Source organism: Wyeomyia smithii, chromosome 1, assembly GCF_029784165.1.
Source record: "Wyeomyia smithii strain HCP4-BCI-WySm-NY-G18 chromosome 1, ASM2978416v1, whole genome shotgun sequence".
Classification (NCBI taxonomy): Eukaryota; Metazoa; Arthropoda; class Insecta; order Diptera; family Culicidae; genus Wyeomyia; species Wyeomyia smithii.
The window spans coordinates 184,591,674-184,610,602 of NC_073694.1; the positions used below are offsets into that span (position 1 = coordinate 184,591,674).

At 39.8% G+C, this 18,929-nt stretch overlaps 1 protein-coding gene across 3 annotated transcripts in view; it reads right to left on the reverse strand.

Moving 5' to 3' along the window:
* LOC129721045 (coiled-coil domain-containing protein lobo) overlaps positions 1-18,929 on the reverse strand; it is a 465,133-nt gene that overhangs the window by 1,708 nt on the left and 444,496 nt on the right. For all 3 annotated transcript variants that reach the window (XM_055673158.1, XM_055673139.1, XM_055673149.1), the window contains exons 3-6: positions 10,895-11,089; positions 8,876-9,897; positions 8,748-8,814; positions 62-274 (exon numbers count right to left, since the gene is read on the reverse strand). In XM_055673158.1, coding sequence (XP_055529133.1) covers positions 62-274; positions 8,748-8,814; positions 8,876-9,897; positions 10,895-11,089 — 1,497 coding nt within the window. The remainder of the gene's footprint in view (positions 1-61; positions 275-8,747; positions 8,815-8,875; positions 9,898-10,894; positions 11,090-18,929) is intronic.

The following is an 18,929-nucleotide window of genomic DNA, read 5'->3' on the forward strand; positions in this document are numbered from 1 at the left end:
AAAAAGTGAACAAATCGAAAATATAGTTGTACTTACAGATATGAAAATTAATAGCGCTTACTATATATCCCGAGGTACCGTTGGGATCGTACGGCACTTCTTCACCCATTTCCGATTTGGGTGGTTTAATAAATTCTCGGGTGGATGCGGTGATGCAATCGTCATTATAGTGAAATTGCAACACAATGCGGTTCTCTTCAATGTAGCATGTTCTGGTTGCTATATCCCGAACGGCTTCCTTTGAGGGGTTACGTTGAAACTTTTCCGTTATTCGCTGTGGCGGTAAATGAAACAGAGAAACATGTCACGTGTGAGTAAAAGTTGTTGCATAATGTGAAGTGCTTTCGTGTAGTACTAGAGGACAAACAACGTTCAATGTATAAGCGTTGCTCTGAAAGCTACAGGAAGCTTTGGTTGCCACAAGCCAAACCTCATGTGGCAACGTCAACTCAATCTGTAATTGACTATAACGCGTGATGTTGCATTGCAAGGCTATAAAAACGTTTTAAACCTGTGGTAGAACAGTTATCTTTTACACAGAAATACCTTTTAGTTTTTTTTAATAACTTCTGAATACATTAATTGCCATTTCATTGCTTCTGCACCTTATCATATTTTGCAGTATGTAGGAGAACTGACAACAAGGCCAACTTGGGTGTGTTTTGATCGTCGCAGTAAATTTTCGATTTGGGTGAGTATTTTGCAAACAAAAAATCGTGAAATTATTTGAAATATTAGTGCTGGTTAGGGTGGCAATGCGATGTATGTAAAAATCGAACTTGAAGAACCATGTACATGTTGTTTACACAGTACCAAAAAATGAAATTTACAGCTTATACAAATGAATGCACATATCAGTTTCTAGCACATAAAGTGAAAAACATATACAATTTCACACCGTTAATAATGCACAGTACAGAACCGTTTTAAACCATGTAAATTTGTACGTTAAGTGATGTAAACTTAAAGCTTTGAATATAAATATGCATGCAAATTAATAATATATTCATTTACATTGCATATGAATATAATGCCACACGGAATATTACCTGGTTTCTAATGCTCCATTTATGTGCATTTAAAGAAATGTAAATTTTTTTTACTGTGTACTTACCCAAAATAATAACCTGTGGAAAATTTTAGCTTGATCAGACATGATTTAGGGGTGGTGTTTTGACCCTTAGAAAATTAACATTCCTAATAGAAAGTTGTGTATGAAATGCTTAATAAACATTAAAATGATTTAAATGTGCACAGTGGTCCAATAAGGCAAAAAGTGGAACTTAATTCCATAGCGCCTTTTACATTCATACTAGCTTAAAAGTGTCTTTGGAACATTGTTTGTATGAATAACCCGCATAATCTCAAATTGTCGAAAAGTATGAGAAGTTTACTATACTAAAAATAAAAAAATAACTTTTTTGTGTTAAGTGATAGAAGAATAGTTTATTCAGCAAACTTGTAGAAGATTCAAAAATACTAAACTTTGTTGACCAAATAAAAATCCCATCTTCTTTCGGTACAAAGTTATAAAGTATATTACATGAAACTTACTTAAAAGTTAGTTTTTTGTACTTAACTTTTGTTAGCTGCATTTTACACGAAAGTTATGTTCGAAGAAATTGTTAGGGTACACAAAACACACATTTTTTCCAAAGATTATATATCTCCAGGACTTTTCCTTACAAAGTTATCACATATTTAAGCTTATTTTTTCAATAATTTCAAAAACGTATAGGTTAAAAAGGGGCTAGTGGAATCATGATGTCAATACTTTTCCTTGAAGTTAGACTAAAGTACTTTAAACTCCTGTAGGTTTCATTTGCCCCAATCCACCCATATTAGAGTACGGCGAGCATATGTTACAGTAGGTTTTTATGTATCATACATACTAACTTTTTAGTGTTAAGAGATAGAGGAATGGTTTATTCGGCAAGGTTTTAGAACGTGCTAAAATATGAAACTTTGCTGAACAAATAAAATTCCTATCTTCATTGGGTACAGAGTTACAGCGTACATTCTAGGAAAGTTACTCAAAAGTTAGTTTTTTGTACTTGACTTTTGTTGGTTACATTTTACAAGAAAACGTTGTTCTAAAGAAGCATTTGGGAATACAAAACACCCGTTTTTGTTGAAGACCACACATCTCCAGGACTTTTTCTTACAAAGTTATAGCACATTATAGCATATATTTTCGACACAAAAAAGTTATTATTTTAATTTTTAGTATTGTAAACTTTTCATTTTTTTTGACAATTTGTGATTATGCGGGTCTTTCATACAAACAATTGTTCCGAAGACTTTATTAAGCTAGGACGAAGATGATAGGTGCTATGGAATTAGGTTCCACTTTTTGCCTTATTGGACCACTGTGGTGTGATGGTAAATCATTGTAATGTTTTTTAGGCATTTTGAACTAGATTTGTTATTAGGCGGTGCTATAGTGTATCTGAATAGCCAAAATGTTCCGCTTTGCTTGTATATTCGGACTACAGTTCAGATTCACCATTCGGTCCGAAATCTTTTATTTTGCTGGCGTGATTTAAGTTTATTTTTTATCACGTTGCCTACCATGGTGATCCTGGTATTATCTAAACCCATCCTACTAACATAAATACTCTTTCCGAGATATTCGTGGAGATGCAGGAGGTGACCGATGTCTTGCAATAACGTATTTTATTCATCTCATGGAATATTGGAATTTAAATGGAAACTAAAAATAACTCCTATTTTTGATTAAATCAAAAATAGGTTTCTCATAATGTATAAACCCTAAACACTAACCTCAAAGCTCTAGATTTGATAGAATTTTCATAAATGCTTTTGTTTCAATCGCCTACCTTAGAATACAAATTCGGCTCAAAACTTTACACAGTAACTACCGGAATTATTTTATTTATTATTTATTAAAAATATATTGAAAAAAATCTTTTACGTGTATGCCCTACGTTAATCTACTCGGAGTCAGCCAGTTTTGAAGTCTTTTTGATACTCTTCTATAAAGTGGCTCTATAAACTTCGGGGTCATACCACTTAGAGCAATTCTATTGGTTTCATTTGAAAGTGAATATGGATATAATGTGATGAGATGGCATGAAGATGATGTTATGCGGGATGAACTGAGATATGATGAGATATCATGATATGAAAAGATAAAATGAGATGAGATAAGATGAGATGAAATGAGCTGAGGAGAGATGTGGTGAGATTAGATGAAATGAAATGAGATGAAATGAAATGGGATGAAATGAGACTAGATGAGATAAGATTTATTTAAGAGATAGGGATGAGAAGAGATAAAATAAAAACAAACAAATAATAAAATACACTTGTAAAACGAAACAACGCAAACCATCGCATGGAAAGACCCGCTTTGTTTTCTACACTTGAGATTCTGTAAAAGAGCATTTCCATGCCATATAAATTGAAAGTACGCAAAAATCTAATCCACCTTTTTTTTGACGTTGACTAACGTCTATATCGAAGTTAGGCCCCTGAATTTGAAAATTTAGTAATTCAACCAGGGAAAACCAGAGAAAAGTGGTCAGGTTTTGAGCGCTTATTTTGCAGTCATCTATAATCAGGTTTTCGAGGTTTTGGCATCAATCGATCAGAAATTCTTTTACGGTTAAATTTATGTAACAAAAACAAACTATTGTTTGAGATACACTATTGAAAAATTGGTAATTAATATCGATTGTCTAAATCATACCGCGCAGCCAATCACTACCTCTCTTCCCAAGCACAGTCGACACTAACGGATACAATCGATCTGACTTTGTTGTTATTGTTGTTGTCACTTTCTGTTTCCGATGTTTATGCTGCTGCTAGCGGAAAAAACCTTGCAAATATGCATCTTTTTGTTGGTGTTAATTTTACGACAGCGGCCGGCGCCCCATCATTCTGATTCCAAAACCGCACCAGTGACATGCGGACGCTAGGTGATAGCAGCTGAAAGGAGGAAATACAAAATAGTACCGGTTATCTCGTGCCGGTTTCACCCGTAATGCTGGTGGCTTTAGTAGTAAATGGCTACTGCAAAACACTTAAATGGCTGGAATTCTGGACGGACTAACCAGGAAACTATAATCGGCAACTGGCACCCTTTGGTGCCTCGAAATTTCGCTACAGAAGCGGCTTATTGAATTTTCTGTTTTACCAAATGCTGCTGCTAGCGGAAAAAACCTTGCAAAAATGCATGTTTGTGTTGGTGTTAATATTACGACAGCGGCCGGCGCAGCTTTCAAGAAACATTTGTCTCTACCATTCCATCATCTATGTTGCCCCTCCTTCTTTCTAATTATCTGACAAAGCCTTGGTATAAAACGTATCGTTCGAACATTTCACCCCATCAGTTTCATTATTGTACCGTACCGGATACATACGGACCCTCGGTGTTAGCAGCTAAAAGGAGGAAAAACAAAATAGTACCGGTCATCTCGTGCCGGTTTGACCCGTGATGCTGGTGGCTACTGCAAAGTACTAAAATGGCTGGAATTCTGGACGGAAACCAGTAAACAAGAAATCGGCAACTGGCACCTTTTGGTGCCTCGCAGTTTTATAATAGAAGCGGTTAGTTGAATTTTATGTTTTACAATTGCTGTTGCTAGCGGAAAAAAACCTTGCAAAAATGCATGTTTATGTTGATGTTAATTTCACGACAGCGCTAGGTGTTAGCAGCTGAAAGGAGGAAAGACAAAATAGTACCGGTCATCTCGTGCCGGTTTCACCCGTTATGCTGGTGGCTGTTAGTAATAAATGGCTACTGGAAAATACTAAAATGGCTGGAATTCTGGACGAGAATAATCGGAAACTGGTACCTTTTGGAGCGTCGAAATTTTGTTACAGAAGTTTTGTAAAAGAAGCGTTACAATTCCCTCTACCATTTGCTTCAATGGAATATTTTTTTTTTTTTTTAAGAATACGGTAGTCAACGTCATGCGGTCGTGTCTTGAATACCACCCTCCTACTTTTTGAGTTAGATTTGCACCCGTGTTCGACTTAGCAGCTGAGTATTTTTCACAGGCGGGGAATTTTTTAGAATATTTTCTAAGTATTTTAGTATACTCCATGCAAAGCTTTGCAGCTGAGAAACTTTTAGATGTGTAGAAAAAAATCTAGAAATGAGTTTTAGGGAGGTAACGAAAATGACAAAAAATTGATGCTTCGAAAAAAAAAAGAAAATGTTTTGACACAAAAAGAAAAATAGAAAGAAAACCATATTTTGAATTGAACGCAAAAGTGCAATTTTTGTTTTTTTTTTGTTTTTGATGACAATCGGAATCCTCTTTCTGATTCTCTGTAGTTTTTGTGACTATTTAAGCACTTTAGCTAGGTGTTCGTGCAATTTACAATATTGTGTCATATAGAGTGCTCTATGTGAAATAGAAAATATTTCTACAGCCAAAAAAGTTTGTTTGATTGACATAGTGTCTATGGCGAAATTGTAGATAGCAATTTTGTCATTCCAAAACAAATGCCTCTCGAAAACAAAAATGGTTTTTTTCAGATAATATTTTGTTCTCTTAATTTCTCCATGTTAGGATCGGTTTCATTGTTAAGGTAATCTTTCGTAGTTTTCATAAAAAAATAGATTTTTCAAAAATGAGTTTTTTAGCTAATTAGTGTTTAATTTTAATTTCTACTTTTTTCACAAAAAATATATTTTTTTAGAGCCTATATATTTTGGAAAGACAAAATTTTTATCAACAACTTTGCCGAAGACGTCAAATAAAGCTGTGTTCATATTTAGCAGATTTTGATTGCCAGCATGCAGCACAGAATGCTTGGTTGTGTTGTTGCCAAAATAAGGTAAAGCTTCAACGCGGGAAAGAATGCCGGAGCCCCCAACCGGCAACTCGAAACGTTTGCTGCTCTCGCGTCGCTGCTGAGATATGTAACCAACTGGGCAAGCGATTTGTTTAACCCGATTCAGCCCAGAATTGCCCGTGAATATTGCACTTTTTCAACTTTAAAATGCGTTAAACTAAATTAATGTGATTTTTTTCTGTCATTCTATCGCTGTTCGTAAAAGTTATGCAAAAAGATAAAAAATGTCAATGAATTTCCTTTTAAATCGAGAAATGTTTGAAGTGTCTCGATTCGGGTTAAGCCGGAAGCAAATTTGGAAAGGCAGCTGATACTGCCATAATTCACTACGCTACGGCTAACTAGGTATACTTTTGTTTATTTTTTAGGGAAAGCCATCAAGCGACCAATCAGAGGACGTAGTTATCGTTTCAGCAAGGCTTGGCAAACCTCAATAGTATAGAAGTCCGCATAATCAAAAAACATTTTCCTGCTTTTGGGCGGATGCGTGTATATATTTGCTATCAACTGTTGAAAACAGACCGAATTATGAACATTTCAAAAGGGACAAATTTCGTCCCCTTTCCGTAATAGATTTTTAATTTACATCCCAATGTGGTAGGCTAAAAAAGCGTAGTTCTACGTCGAAATTGTGAAATTATTAAAAAAAGTTTCCCTATCCTGTATGCCTGAATGGCACTAGGAACTGAAATGCCACTGCGACAGTCTTGCTGATTGTCTTTTGCGGCTGGAATTATTGAAATACTAGTACGTTTCGGACTACAAGACTATTGAAAAGTGAGACCTGGTGAAGGTTTTGCGCGAGGTAAGATGCACAATATTTTGAGTTTTTTTAGACTACACTTTTAGTTCACTTCACTTTTTAATTCTATCACTTTCTATCAAAAGTGATAGAATTAAAAAGTGAAGTGAAATAAAAGTGTAGTGTAAAAGTGTGTAGATTCTATCAACAGCTCGTGTAAGAATTAATGAATTTTGAGTTTTTGTTTTTGTGTTTTCTCGCACATGCTACAGATTCAATCATTTTTTTGACTTGTGGGTGGCGCTACAGTTTATTTAAGTTTATTTTTGATCGAAATTGCCTACCATGGCGAATCCTGATATCTAAGCCCATCTTACTAACATAAATACCCTTTCCGTGACATTCATGGAGATGCAGTGGGAAAGTCGATCTTGCAACAACGTTTGGTAATAATAATAAATTAATTTTTCGAACTAATAACCCGCTTTTAACTATCCCTAACGACTGCGAGAACGTGGCCGGAACCATTAATAATGATCTTTATGAAGAGGGAATTAAGATCTCAAAAAAAATCTATGTGGTGCTACTTCACTTGCTCAGATCACAAATACCAAAAATGTTCATGGTACTGCTCAAGATATCTTGTAGTATGAAATTTTCAAAACAAAACAAAATAAACTGGATGAGAAGAGGTGAAATGAGATTAGATATGATGTGATGAGATGGCATGAAATGAGATGTGTTGAGATGCAACGAGATGAAATGAAATGAGATATATTGAGATGCAGCGAGATGAGATGACATGAGATGAAGAAATATGATATGGTGATGAGATGAGGTGAGATGAACTAAGCTGAATTGAGCTGAGATGATATATGATGAGATGAAATTAGATGAAATGAGCAAGGATGTTACGGATGTGATTTTTCAGGCATCTGCAGATGCGGATATGTGATTACGGATGCAGATGTAGATGCGGATATTATTTTCATGCGGATGTTCCGCATCCGCGGATGCAGATGCGAATATCCGTAGCATCCCTTGTGTTTTATTTTGCTCATTTCACATGACCATGTCCCTCTCCAGTGCAAAAGTTTTTAAACGAGCAGTAAACACTCCAAGAAAAATTGTTCTACAAAATTTTATGAAGCGATATTTTTTCTCAATATCCGCATGGTATGTTGCGGATGCGGATGCGAATGCGGATGTCAATTTTCATGCGGAAGTTCCGCATTTGCGGATGCGGATGCGGATATCCGTAACATCCCTAGAAATGAGATAAGATAAGTAAATTAAACATTTCCAATAATTGTGTGGATATTTACTAAGCAATAATTCAGGTATGGGCCTTAAATGGAGGGGGATCATCCAACTCTTCTTCAGGCTTCTTAATTTTTGGAAATAGCAGAGTGAATATTCACCGCTCACTTCTTGCCCAGAATTAGCGCTACGTGTAGCATTTTTTTTGCACCACGCTTTTTGCTTCTCCTTGTGCTGTGTTTCTGCTGCTCACAGAAAAAATTAAAACATTTGCTGGTTACACCACAGCTGAGTGAAACAAGAGTGGTGAATTACTTCAGTGAGAATGCACAGAATTACACCGTGTTGTACACTGCTGAGAAAAATTCAAACAGCGCTATCTACTTTCCTACCTAGATGCTTCCCTCATTAGATATGTGCTTAGAGACACACAGTAAATGCACTGCAGTTAGCTATGTTGTGTAGTTATTGAGCGTAATGACCGAGATAACCCACACTAGTAGTAGTTTGGAGAGATTTTTCACACTTCACCGCGGTGATATACACGATTCGCTGCTCTTTTCAAGCAAGTGCGTCGCTTTGCCCACCAATGTGCAAGCAGTTGTTTTCGCAGTGAATGATATTCTTCCACACACTAGTGATTTTCTGAGAAAAAAAAAACGACAAACCTGCTCTTCTTGGCTGAATTAAACAAACGAAAAATTGAAGGTAAAACTGTGTTGAACCCACAACCGGCCTACTTCGAGCCACCTTTTCGAATTTTCAAAAGCACAAGACTCGGTAATAGTTAATGCGTTACCTGTGGAGTCGGCCATTTGCATTTCAACACAGTTTCATTTTAACAATATTGATTTCACCAGAACGTCAAAGATAATTGAAGCTTTCGCAAATTACACAGTTAAGAGGAATAACTTACCGTAAGTTTACAGCCTTCCAAGGTATCTAGGTTTCGCGGCTCATTCTTAAACTCACGGAAATACAGCCTATGAAAGATAGAGCAAATATTTTTAGCCACCCCCGGTATTTTCTAGAATAAAAACTCACATATCATCCCTCTGATCGTAGCTTTCTCGCACGTAGGATGGGTGGTAGACGAGCTCCCGTAACGAATCAAACCGATACTGCGAGAAGAAACTCAGCTTGCATTCTCGATTCGCTGCAGAGCTGCGTTGCAGCATTCGCAGGCTGTCCGACCGTCCTTTCGCGAATGTTTCCTCAGTTTCCTGGCTCTCATAGTCGTGCTTTATCATCTCCAGCAGGTCGTCCCTGTTGATATACCATTCCCAGCGGGTAGTAGGATTTTCGTATTCTAGCGTCTCATACAGGGTGAGTCGTTTGACTAATCCAATCATATTTGAGTAGGGAGCGAAACGTTCATAAACGGCCCGCTTGAAGTGGATCACTTTGCTTCCATTCGGGAAGCGTTCCTCAAACTGTTTCATCGTAACCGATAAGGGACCAACCCAAGATGCGGGCAAGTCTAGGTGTTTTTCTTTTTCTAATTCTTCCTCGGTGGTGAGCGGTTCCTGGTCTTCCGGGACGACGCAATCTTCTCGCAACTCGTAGGGCTCTCCGGGTAGAAAATGTTCCCAGTCGCTAGTGTTTTTGAAATCCCATCGCATGTTTTTGATATCGGTGATTGGTTGCTGCTTATTGACGTAATAGTTGTGTTGGTTCCAAACGCTTTCAACGCCTAGATAACATGGCGCATCAACTTCATATCGAAAACCCGAAGCCGGTTCGATGAAGAATGCGCTTGGTGGACGCAAAACCCTCTCGCCACTGACCGGATCGACTATCATTTCGCGATAGCCCGGTTTGTAGCACCAGGGAGCATTAAGGATCACTACGACCCACGCGTGGACGCGGTGACCAGCTTTGACATCCTCAGCGGGCCGTTCCAGCTCTTCGATCGCTTTCTGTCGTGCTTCGTCCAATTTACGTTGCTCTTCTTCGATTTTATTCAGCTTTTCTTGCTCCAGATCAAGAAGGTAGCGGCTGCGCAAATCGGGTGGATCGCGCAAATGGTACTTGCTAGGTTCAGTCACCTCTTTCTCTACGGAGTCCTGAAAAAGCCGAACGAAAGAAAACTTCAGGTTCGGCAAGTGTTTATGTGGTTGGCAAATTTGTTTACAGAAGACAGTTCAAATTGTTGTAATAAGATACGAATATGACGAACGAGGAAACATGTGTTGCACAGATGTTTCTGTTCACCCCCCTGCTGCACGCTATTCACCCAGGTTAGCGGTCTGTTTTCAATAATTTTGTTTTTTCGATGATTGTTGTTAAGTTAATCGGTTGTGCGAAAGTTCGCGTGTATACCGACCGGAACGAACGGATGTAAAGAATTCGATTCATTAGAAAACAACGATCGGAGAATTCGCGAATGCCGTCTAACAGTGCCTTGTGGCGCCTTCTGTCCTTCCAACGGCAATGTCCTTTCGAAGCACGGAGGGAATTTGTCTGCCAATGTTGAGACCCGTATGCATCATGCCAATTCGGTGAAACAAGCAATTGCTTTCCTATCGTGCATCATCATCATTTCAACAACCGCTGGCAGCCTCTAAGCGCGATTCATGAAAGCGCGAAACCCCATCAACATGCGGCTTCCCCAATTTGCGACGATTGCGGTAATGTGTTCGAAAATTCTGCTGTGTGTTTCGTGTTCCCTGGGGTTCTTACGCGGTTGATTATGATCATTTGTAAGGCTGAAAAAAAAGGAAATGAAAACCAAAACCAAGAGAAAGTAAAACGAGCAACTCAACGGACGGCTGACTTTTGCCTTCATTCGCTGTGACGGTCTTTTTTTTAGCAATCGTGCAAAAAGTTCATAACGCAACAAGGGCTCGGGCTTCAGTTTGGTCAGTCAGCGGTGATAAGCAGTCGAGAATAGCCCTTCTCGACTGGTCGCGTAGGCTTCACCCGTCGTAGGATAGGATAGGACGGTGCACGGTGACGGATTCCGCACTTTCTTCTGTCTCCTGCCTTGTCACCCCCCCCCCCCCCCTCTCCAAACTCCTCACGCAATGGCCTATGTTCTGGCGCGGTTATTAATGCACTCACCTGAGCCGGGCAGGGAACGTACGGGCAGCTAACCCGGCGCTGGTCGTTGTTGACGATTTCCCGCGTAGCGTAACCGGACACCACGCACGCTGCAAATCCATTTCCTATCAAATAGCTGCACAGAAGGGTAGCCAGCTCGAAACTGTTCGCTTTCCGACGCTTGAGGACCGTGTCTGGCGACAGAAGCCTGGTGGGCTGTAATGGGGGAGCAGAAGAGAAGAACGAAAGAAGACTTAAGAATCGAGACACCCATCAAGGCAGCAGAGGAAGATTACATGTGTGCATAAAAAAAAGAGTGCGCTCTGCAGGTGGTGACAGAATGCATACAAGAAATGTTTGCAAACAGTTGTATTGATTCATTCCGTTATTGGACCCGACAGCGCGATTTGCTTCATTGATTCATTGCGACATTGGTAGTGCGTTTTCCCGTTTATTTTATTTTTGGAGGTGCGCAACCGGCGAAACAATGTAACGCTGCCGCAGCCAGAAGTGATTTGACGCGCTCGATGCAGGAGCGGATTAATTGAGCTCACACTTGCTCCCGTCAATAATGTGCTCTAATTATCTTCAAAAAACTGTGCCAAGCGAATGATTGGTTTGTGTATGAAACAATTCATTTTGTGTGGAGTGTGACATGCGTAGGAGTGTGTCCTTCTCGTGCATTAATAATTACTGTAACAAATTTTTAACTGTAATGAAGGCTGGATTTCAGATCAGGATTATGAGCTCTGGTGGCATTACACACAGCACAATGCACGATGGTCCAGAAACAAAATTTAGGGGGAAATTTGGGTCTAGAGCAACATTTTAGAGAAAAACTTTCTTCTACAAAGTTGTTACATATGACAACGTGCTTATTGAAAGATTATCAAAAATTAGGGTGACCAACATTTTCGATGCAATCAAGTATCTAACTTTTTTATCTTTTTAGATAAAAGAAAAATTTGCCGTAAAATGTTATAGCTCCATTAATTCTAAGTAACTTTGTAAAAAAAAGTTTTTCTCTATCTTTGAAAACAACCGATTTTTATTGAAAAAACACATTTTACGCTCTAACTTTCTTATTTCAAGATTCATCTCAAAACTGTATTCAAACGACTCTTAGAGCTTTTTAAGAGAAACAATTTGAAATGCTGACATCGTGAATATCTCAATTTTACTGAAAGTTATTAATATTTCTCATAAAAAAATATGCGTTTTTCATTTGTATTTCATTCTTTTTGGGGCAAACATAAAAATATCTCTTGGTCTCATTTTGAAGGGCATACTTGACTCTATAAATGGAGAAATTTTTAAAAATATGCTATTTTTTAAATTTGAGTAAATTCAATTTAAAAACAAGACGAATATTTTATTAATTTCATGCATTATGCATATAAATGCACCCAGATTTATTTTTTGGTATTTTTTTCACAACTAGACTTAATTACCTTTAATTTGACCCAAAAAGATCGCGTTTTTTATGGTCATCCTATTTCGGAGCTAGTTTCCTAACAACCCAACGAAACAATACGGGTTTGATTATTTTCAACATAGATGCATCCCTGCGATTTTGAGCACAATTGAAGCACTTTGCGTGACCAACTTCGAAATAGGGTGACCATAAAAAAAATGACTGTGTTCGATGTATTTAAATTAAAAAAATCACAGGAGGGTTGTGTGCAAAGCCACGCCCGCGAGGTTGAAGTGGAATACTTTTACACAGCTCTATTTACGGCTGCACATTAACGTACGACCGGGCGAAACGGTTCACGCCGCTTTTCGCGTTTAGCCTGGCAAAGGCCTAATGTGCACGGCCAACACAGTAGAAAGGTGTTTTCACATTGAAAATTAGACACGGCTTCATGGAGTAAGTGTTGGCAAATGCATCTACCGCTAATACCGCCGCTATCGTACGAAAGCGCTTCATTTCATGTGGGGAATAATATCAACAACGAAAAATGACGCGCGTCTAAGCACACCCGAACTGTTTCGCCATGCCCTGCCATTTACTTCCTTATAACATCCGCCTCATGGAAGTACCGGCTGCACCTACCGCTGAGGCTGTTACCATACTGCTACTGGTACCCAAAACTATTAACTCTTCAAATTAAGTGTTTTATTTGTCCTCAAAAGGACAATTGTTCAATTCCATATCGGATATAATGCAACCACAGCTCTGTAATATTACCGACAGTAATATTCTTCTGAACAAAATGATCCAACTTTTCCATTAGAGGAAGTGCCGGCTGATGTACGGCAAAAATCTCGCCCGATCGCTCGTGTTGGCGTTCGTTCTCAAGCAGAGGCCTGAGACGTGGTGACCAACCACAGGGCAAGTGATTTGTTTAATTTGAAGGCAGCCACAGGCGCAACCCGCTAATATATTCTGTTACCGCTGAGTGCTGATATCTGCTGCTGCTGCTGTCAACGTTGTAGACGGTCCATCCAGCTCACCTTCCGACTAATAAATGTAGCTAGTTTTTCCAGAAACACTCTTTTATAGCCGAAGGGTGCTACGAAATAGGCCACGCCCTTTCAGTTCAGTTGTTCCATTCCCTAATGTTCTTCAGACAAATTATTCCACAATTCGCATTTGATTTTTGTATCCAGCGAATAAACACCGATGGTGCTCTCACACACGCAACGGTTTTAACCCGTATCTTATTGCGGTTTGTAACATCAAGCGATTTCGTTTGCTCGCTGTTGCGTGTTGCATCATGTTACAACTTGGCAGCTGGGAGACGACGAAATTCTGTTTATGCTTGATTGATTGATTGAATCGACTTTATATTAGCTCTGCATAGTCGAACTAACTGCTTTTGTGAATGCGTTCTAACAGGGCAGTTTATTATTCAATGTCGGTTATGCTGATCGCAGCCTTTGCGCTGCCCCTACAGTGGGGGATTTACTAAATAAAGTGAAAATTAGACAACTACAACAGAATTTGATTGCATCCCGCACAGAATGTCTGCTTGTGTTGATGCCAGAAAATTATTAACCTTCAATATTTTTTTTATTTACCTTCAAAAAAGCATGTTGCGGTTCAAAATCGGTTGCTAATTACAACTTTTGAGCTGTCCTAACATTGGGGGAATTAAGATACACGGACAACATGCACTGTGGAAGCTATTTCACATTCAGTAAATTAGACGACAAATTTAAATTGATAGGATGCAACACAGAATGCTTGTTTGCGTTGACAAAAATTATTAACTTTCAATGACTTGTTTATTCGCCTTGAAAAAGGCATTTTGATTTCCAAAATTGGATTTCCTGATGGCAATCTTCATGCTGCCCCAACACGGGGGGAATAATGGCTGTCTGGCGACACACGCTGAGAAAAACCGCGCTGCTGCTGAGACGTGGTGACCAACCACAAGGCTAGTGCTGCTGCTAAGGAAGGACGACTGCTGTTGTCGCTGTCTAGAATTATTATGAGCGGCTCCGGATTTTTTTTTTTGGATTCAATATTCTTTATTTTTCTTACGGTATTTTCATTATACATTTGTTTTTTGAACATTGTGAGAGATTCAATTTTATCAACTTTTCAACTCTGATGTTTTTAATGTACTATAAGTGTTACTACTTTTTCCTTTTCTACGTACATGATTTATATTTAATGCTCGGCATTAGAGTTTTAATTATTAAATAAATATACCTAGCTACTTACAAATAAAGCTCACGAATGAGCACCGCACTAGAGTTAAGTGCGTTGTTTTTAGTGTTTTCAGCGTGTGCAGAGATTATGTTTTCGGTCATATCGATACCAGCTATTTGATGCATTTCTGATGTTCGGGTTCCGAAGGGCACGTTCAAGATCATTTTCAGGAACTTGTTCTGGATCCGTTGAATCTTTTGCAGGTGGGTTCTCGCGCAGGTTCTCCAGATCGACGAGGCGTATAGAAGCATCGGCAGGATGACCTGTTTGTATACCGTCAATTTATTCACGACGGATAATTTCGATTTTCAGTTGATTAGCGGGTACAACTTCTTCATTAGCACTAAGCTTTTCGTTACTGTTTGTTCAATGTGGGGGCGATAAAGTAGCTTATGATCATAGGTCAAACCAAGGTAGCGAACATTTGACGACCAGGGAATATCCACATTGTTCAACCGAATCTTTGTTGTCGGCACCAAACGTTGACTATTCCGATGTAGGAAGACTATGGTCTGAGTTTTTGCTGCATTCACACAAATTTTCCATGAGGTGAGGTAATTCACGAAGACGTTAAGCCCAGTTTGCAGCTTTTTAACTATTTGGTTGATCTGTCTGCCCTCCTACATAATGGCGGTATCATCAGCAAACAGCGACAGGCCTCCATTGGGTAGTTCAGGAATATCTGATGTGAATAAGTTGTACAGAACAGGACCAAGGATGCTGCCCTGTGGAACACCAGCTCCTACGTCGTATGGATCAGACAGGCCACCCAGCACACAGATCTGAGACTTGCGCAGCGTAAGATAGTTTTGCACAATCTTCACTAGATAAACGGGATAGTTGTAGCGCTGTAGCTTGTAGATAAGCCCGTCGTGCCACACGTTGTCGAATGCTTTTTCTATGTCTAGGCAGGCCATGGCAGTTGTTTTAGATAGCTCCTTGTTCCGATTGATGAGTTTTGTTACTCTCTGCAGTTGATATGTTGTTGAATGGCCTCTGCGAAAACCGAACTGTTCGTCCAGGAATATGTTGTTCACTTCTGCGTGGCACAGAATACGGCTGTAGATGCATCGTTCGAATACCCTGCTGAGGGCAGAAAGCAGACTGATGGGACGGTAGCTTTTGGGGCATGTGGGATCCTTTCCTGGTTTCAAAATGGGAATCACTTTCGCCAGTTTCCACTTTGTTGGAAAGTACGCTAATTCAAGGCATCGGTTGAACACTTTTTCCACCACAGACAAGGCTGTTGGTCCAAGGTTTTTGAGCACAAGGTTGAACACTCCGTCAAATCCGGGAGCCTTAATGTTCCGAGAGAATTTAATGTTGTTTTGTACCTCGTCCACTGTTATCCGCTGATCAGGTGGTAAGATATTCGGTGTGCGGGCCAGAATTACTATCGATTCACTGACAGCTGGTTCGATTCACTCACAATATCACGACCAAGATTGTGGGAAGCGGCAAAATGCTGAGAGATAGCACAAGCCTTTTCGCGGGAAGTTAGCAAAGTTTCACTATTCACTATTAATGGCGGAATGGGTTTTGGTTTGTTCTTCAACACTTTAGCCACAAAATGGCCGTGAGCAGTTGGGCAAATTACGTAATTCGGTTGCAAACTGTCTGTTTTTCACTTTCTCCAGACGTTCTTGAACGATTTTTGTTAGCTGTCTAGCGTAGAATCGGTGCCTAGGGTTGCGGGTACGTTGATATTGCCTTCTCAGCGAGTTTCGCAAGGAAATTATGCGCTTGGTGTTATCGTCGATTTGCGCAAACTTACATGTCACTGGAACAGATGGGATGTAGCGGCACTCTGCTTCCTGGATGACGTCTATCATGGACTGTAGAGTACGATCGATGTCTCCAGTGCTGTTCAAAGTGATGTCCGCATCAAGATGGTTTTCAACATACCGCTGCAGCTGAACCCAATTTGCACGATGGTAATTTCTTCTTTGTTGAACTTGACGCCGCTCTACGTTAGCACCAATCTCAGCGATGACCGGAAGATGATCCGAGGAGAGCTCTGTTATGGTTTTCGGAATCGAAAATCGATCGGTGATGTTGGTCAGAAAAATGTCAAGCTTAGAGCCTACACCACCAGGAGAGATGTAAGTTGGCAATTCCGGATGAGCGGGATAGTAATATCCAGCTTCGGAATCTTCTACGATGATGTTACCATTTGAGTTGCACCTGGAGTCACCCCAAGCGGAGTGGCGAGCATTGAGATCACCTGTGATGACGAAATTGCCTCCTCTTCTAGACAGCTTTTGGATGTCGTTCTTCAATTTCACCGTGGTTCCATTTGCCCGACGAGACTGCTTCGGACAATAGACCGCAATAAATGTGAGTGGTCCATCAGTGGTGGTAATTTCGATTCCTACAGCTTCGACAAAGGTTGTGTTGAAACTCGGTAGTGATTTGTATGGTAGTCCTCTCCTTATGGCGATTGCAACCCCGCACCCAGCTGAGGTTGTGCGGTCCAGTCTGACTACCGAGTGTTCCGGCAGGCAGAAGTTTATGTTCGGCTTCAAATGTGTTTCGGTTATTGCAGCGACATCGATGTGGTGTGTGTTCAGAAAATGTAGAAGTTCTAACTTCTTGTTGGCCACAGAGCGGGCATTCCAGTTAAGGATTCGAAAGAATGGATCCATGACGATAGTAAAAAGTCATTATGACCGCAATCTGTTCCTGGTTGGTGCGACAAGCCTTTGTTTGCTGATCGAGTTTAAGAAACAGCGTAGCTAGCTGTTCCATCGAGTACAAATTGCTACTTGCTGGGGCATGCTGGCAGCCTGTGCATAACTCAAAAATCCGGGGGGGTCCCGGCTAGGAACACCACCAGTTGGAGGAGGTGGAAACGGCAACGTACTTGAAGTCGCTGGCGGGGTTGGTGTAACGCTAGGTTGTACACTTTTTCTATTCGACGGTCGCTGGCGATTGGCAATTTCACTTCGAATTTTGATAAATTCTGCTCGTTTTGGACAGGAACGGCTGTTCGTAGCATGCTCTTTGTCACAGTTGAGACACTTGATTTGTTCGGCTTCCTCAACAAGACAATCCACTGTTCGATGCGGACCTGCACATTTCATGCAGCGACTCTTGATGTGGAAATTCTTTGTGCCATGTCCATAGTTCAAGCAATTGGAACACTGCGTGACATCGCGATGAATCGGTTTGTATCGCTCCCATTGCACGATGATGTTGAATAGGGCGGTGATTGTTTTCACTGTGCTCAGTGTAGTTGAACCCCTGGTCAGGTGGATCAGGTATAACTGATCACGATACTTGATGGCTTTGTTGTGTCTTATCATTTTGTATACTGCTTCCACTTCTAGGCCGCAAGCGACAAGCTCCGTTTTTAACTCGTCCAGTTCCAATTCCGGTAAACCACGCAGTACAACTTTGAATGGTTTTGTAGCTGCAGTATCGTGAGTAAAATACTCCGCTTTTGTTTGCTTCAGGTAAGCCTCTACTGCCTTGTAATGTGGGGTGGATGGAACGACGATTTTGTAGCCGTCCGTGCATAGCCTCAGGGTAGCTATCAGCCCTTTGCTGATAAGTTCATTGAAGTGTTGCCTTAGTCCAGGCGGGAAACCTTTTACGTAGAAAGGCGGCATTTTCTCCTTCTTTTCCGTTTTCTCGGTAGTTTGGTCAGCTAGCGATGCAAACTTGTTAGCAGCTAGTATCTTCTTGGCGATTCCATCATCCTTTTCAGCAGGGTCACGAGGACGCTTATTGTTTTGCTCCTTACTGGAACCCGTTTTTCCCATTTCGTTGGGACACGACAACGTACTGTTGTATAACGAATGCGATAGGTAAAATAAACGAATGCGATAGGTGAACTAAAACTTTGAGTTGTTGTAACAAACGCGTCTGTACACATCAAGCGTGAGACGAAGAATGAATTATATAGGCCAAATAGCATGTTTTCAATTGCAAGGTATATGATCCTGTCGACCGTGCTTGGGAAGCAAGCATATAACGACCAATCAGAGGTCGAATTTTTCGTTTTGACAAGGCTTGACTATTTTCAATAGTACAATAGTGTGAATAATAATTATCTTATTTTGGGAAGAATCTTAGAAGATTTTCCAATCTATTGCTGCAAGAACGAAGGAAATCCATCGAATATTAACCGATTTATTAGCATTTGAAATTGGACATATTTTTCACTTTTTTCAGTTTGAGAATTTCATTTCACATCCCTATGTAGCCTAACTTCTTGAGAGAAGTATTCTACTTCAAAAAATCATAACTTTTGAACCAGATGATCGATTTTCAAACTAATGGTAATTAATTTATAATCCTAGTTATGAGAAAAATTACAAAAAAACCTGGGTGTTTTTATATGCATATTGTATAAAATTATTGAAATTTTTGTCTTGTTTTAAATTGAATTGA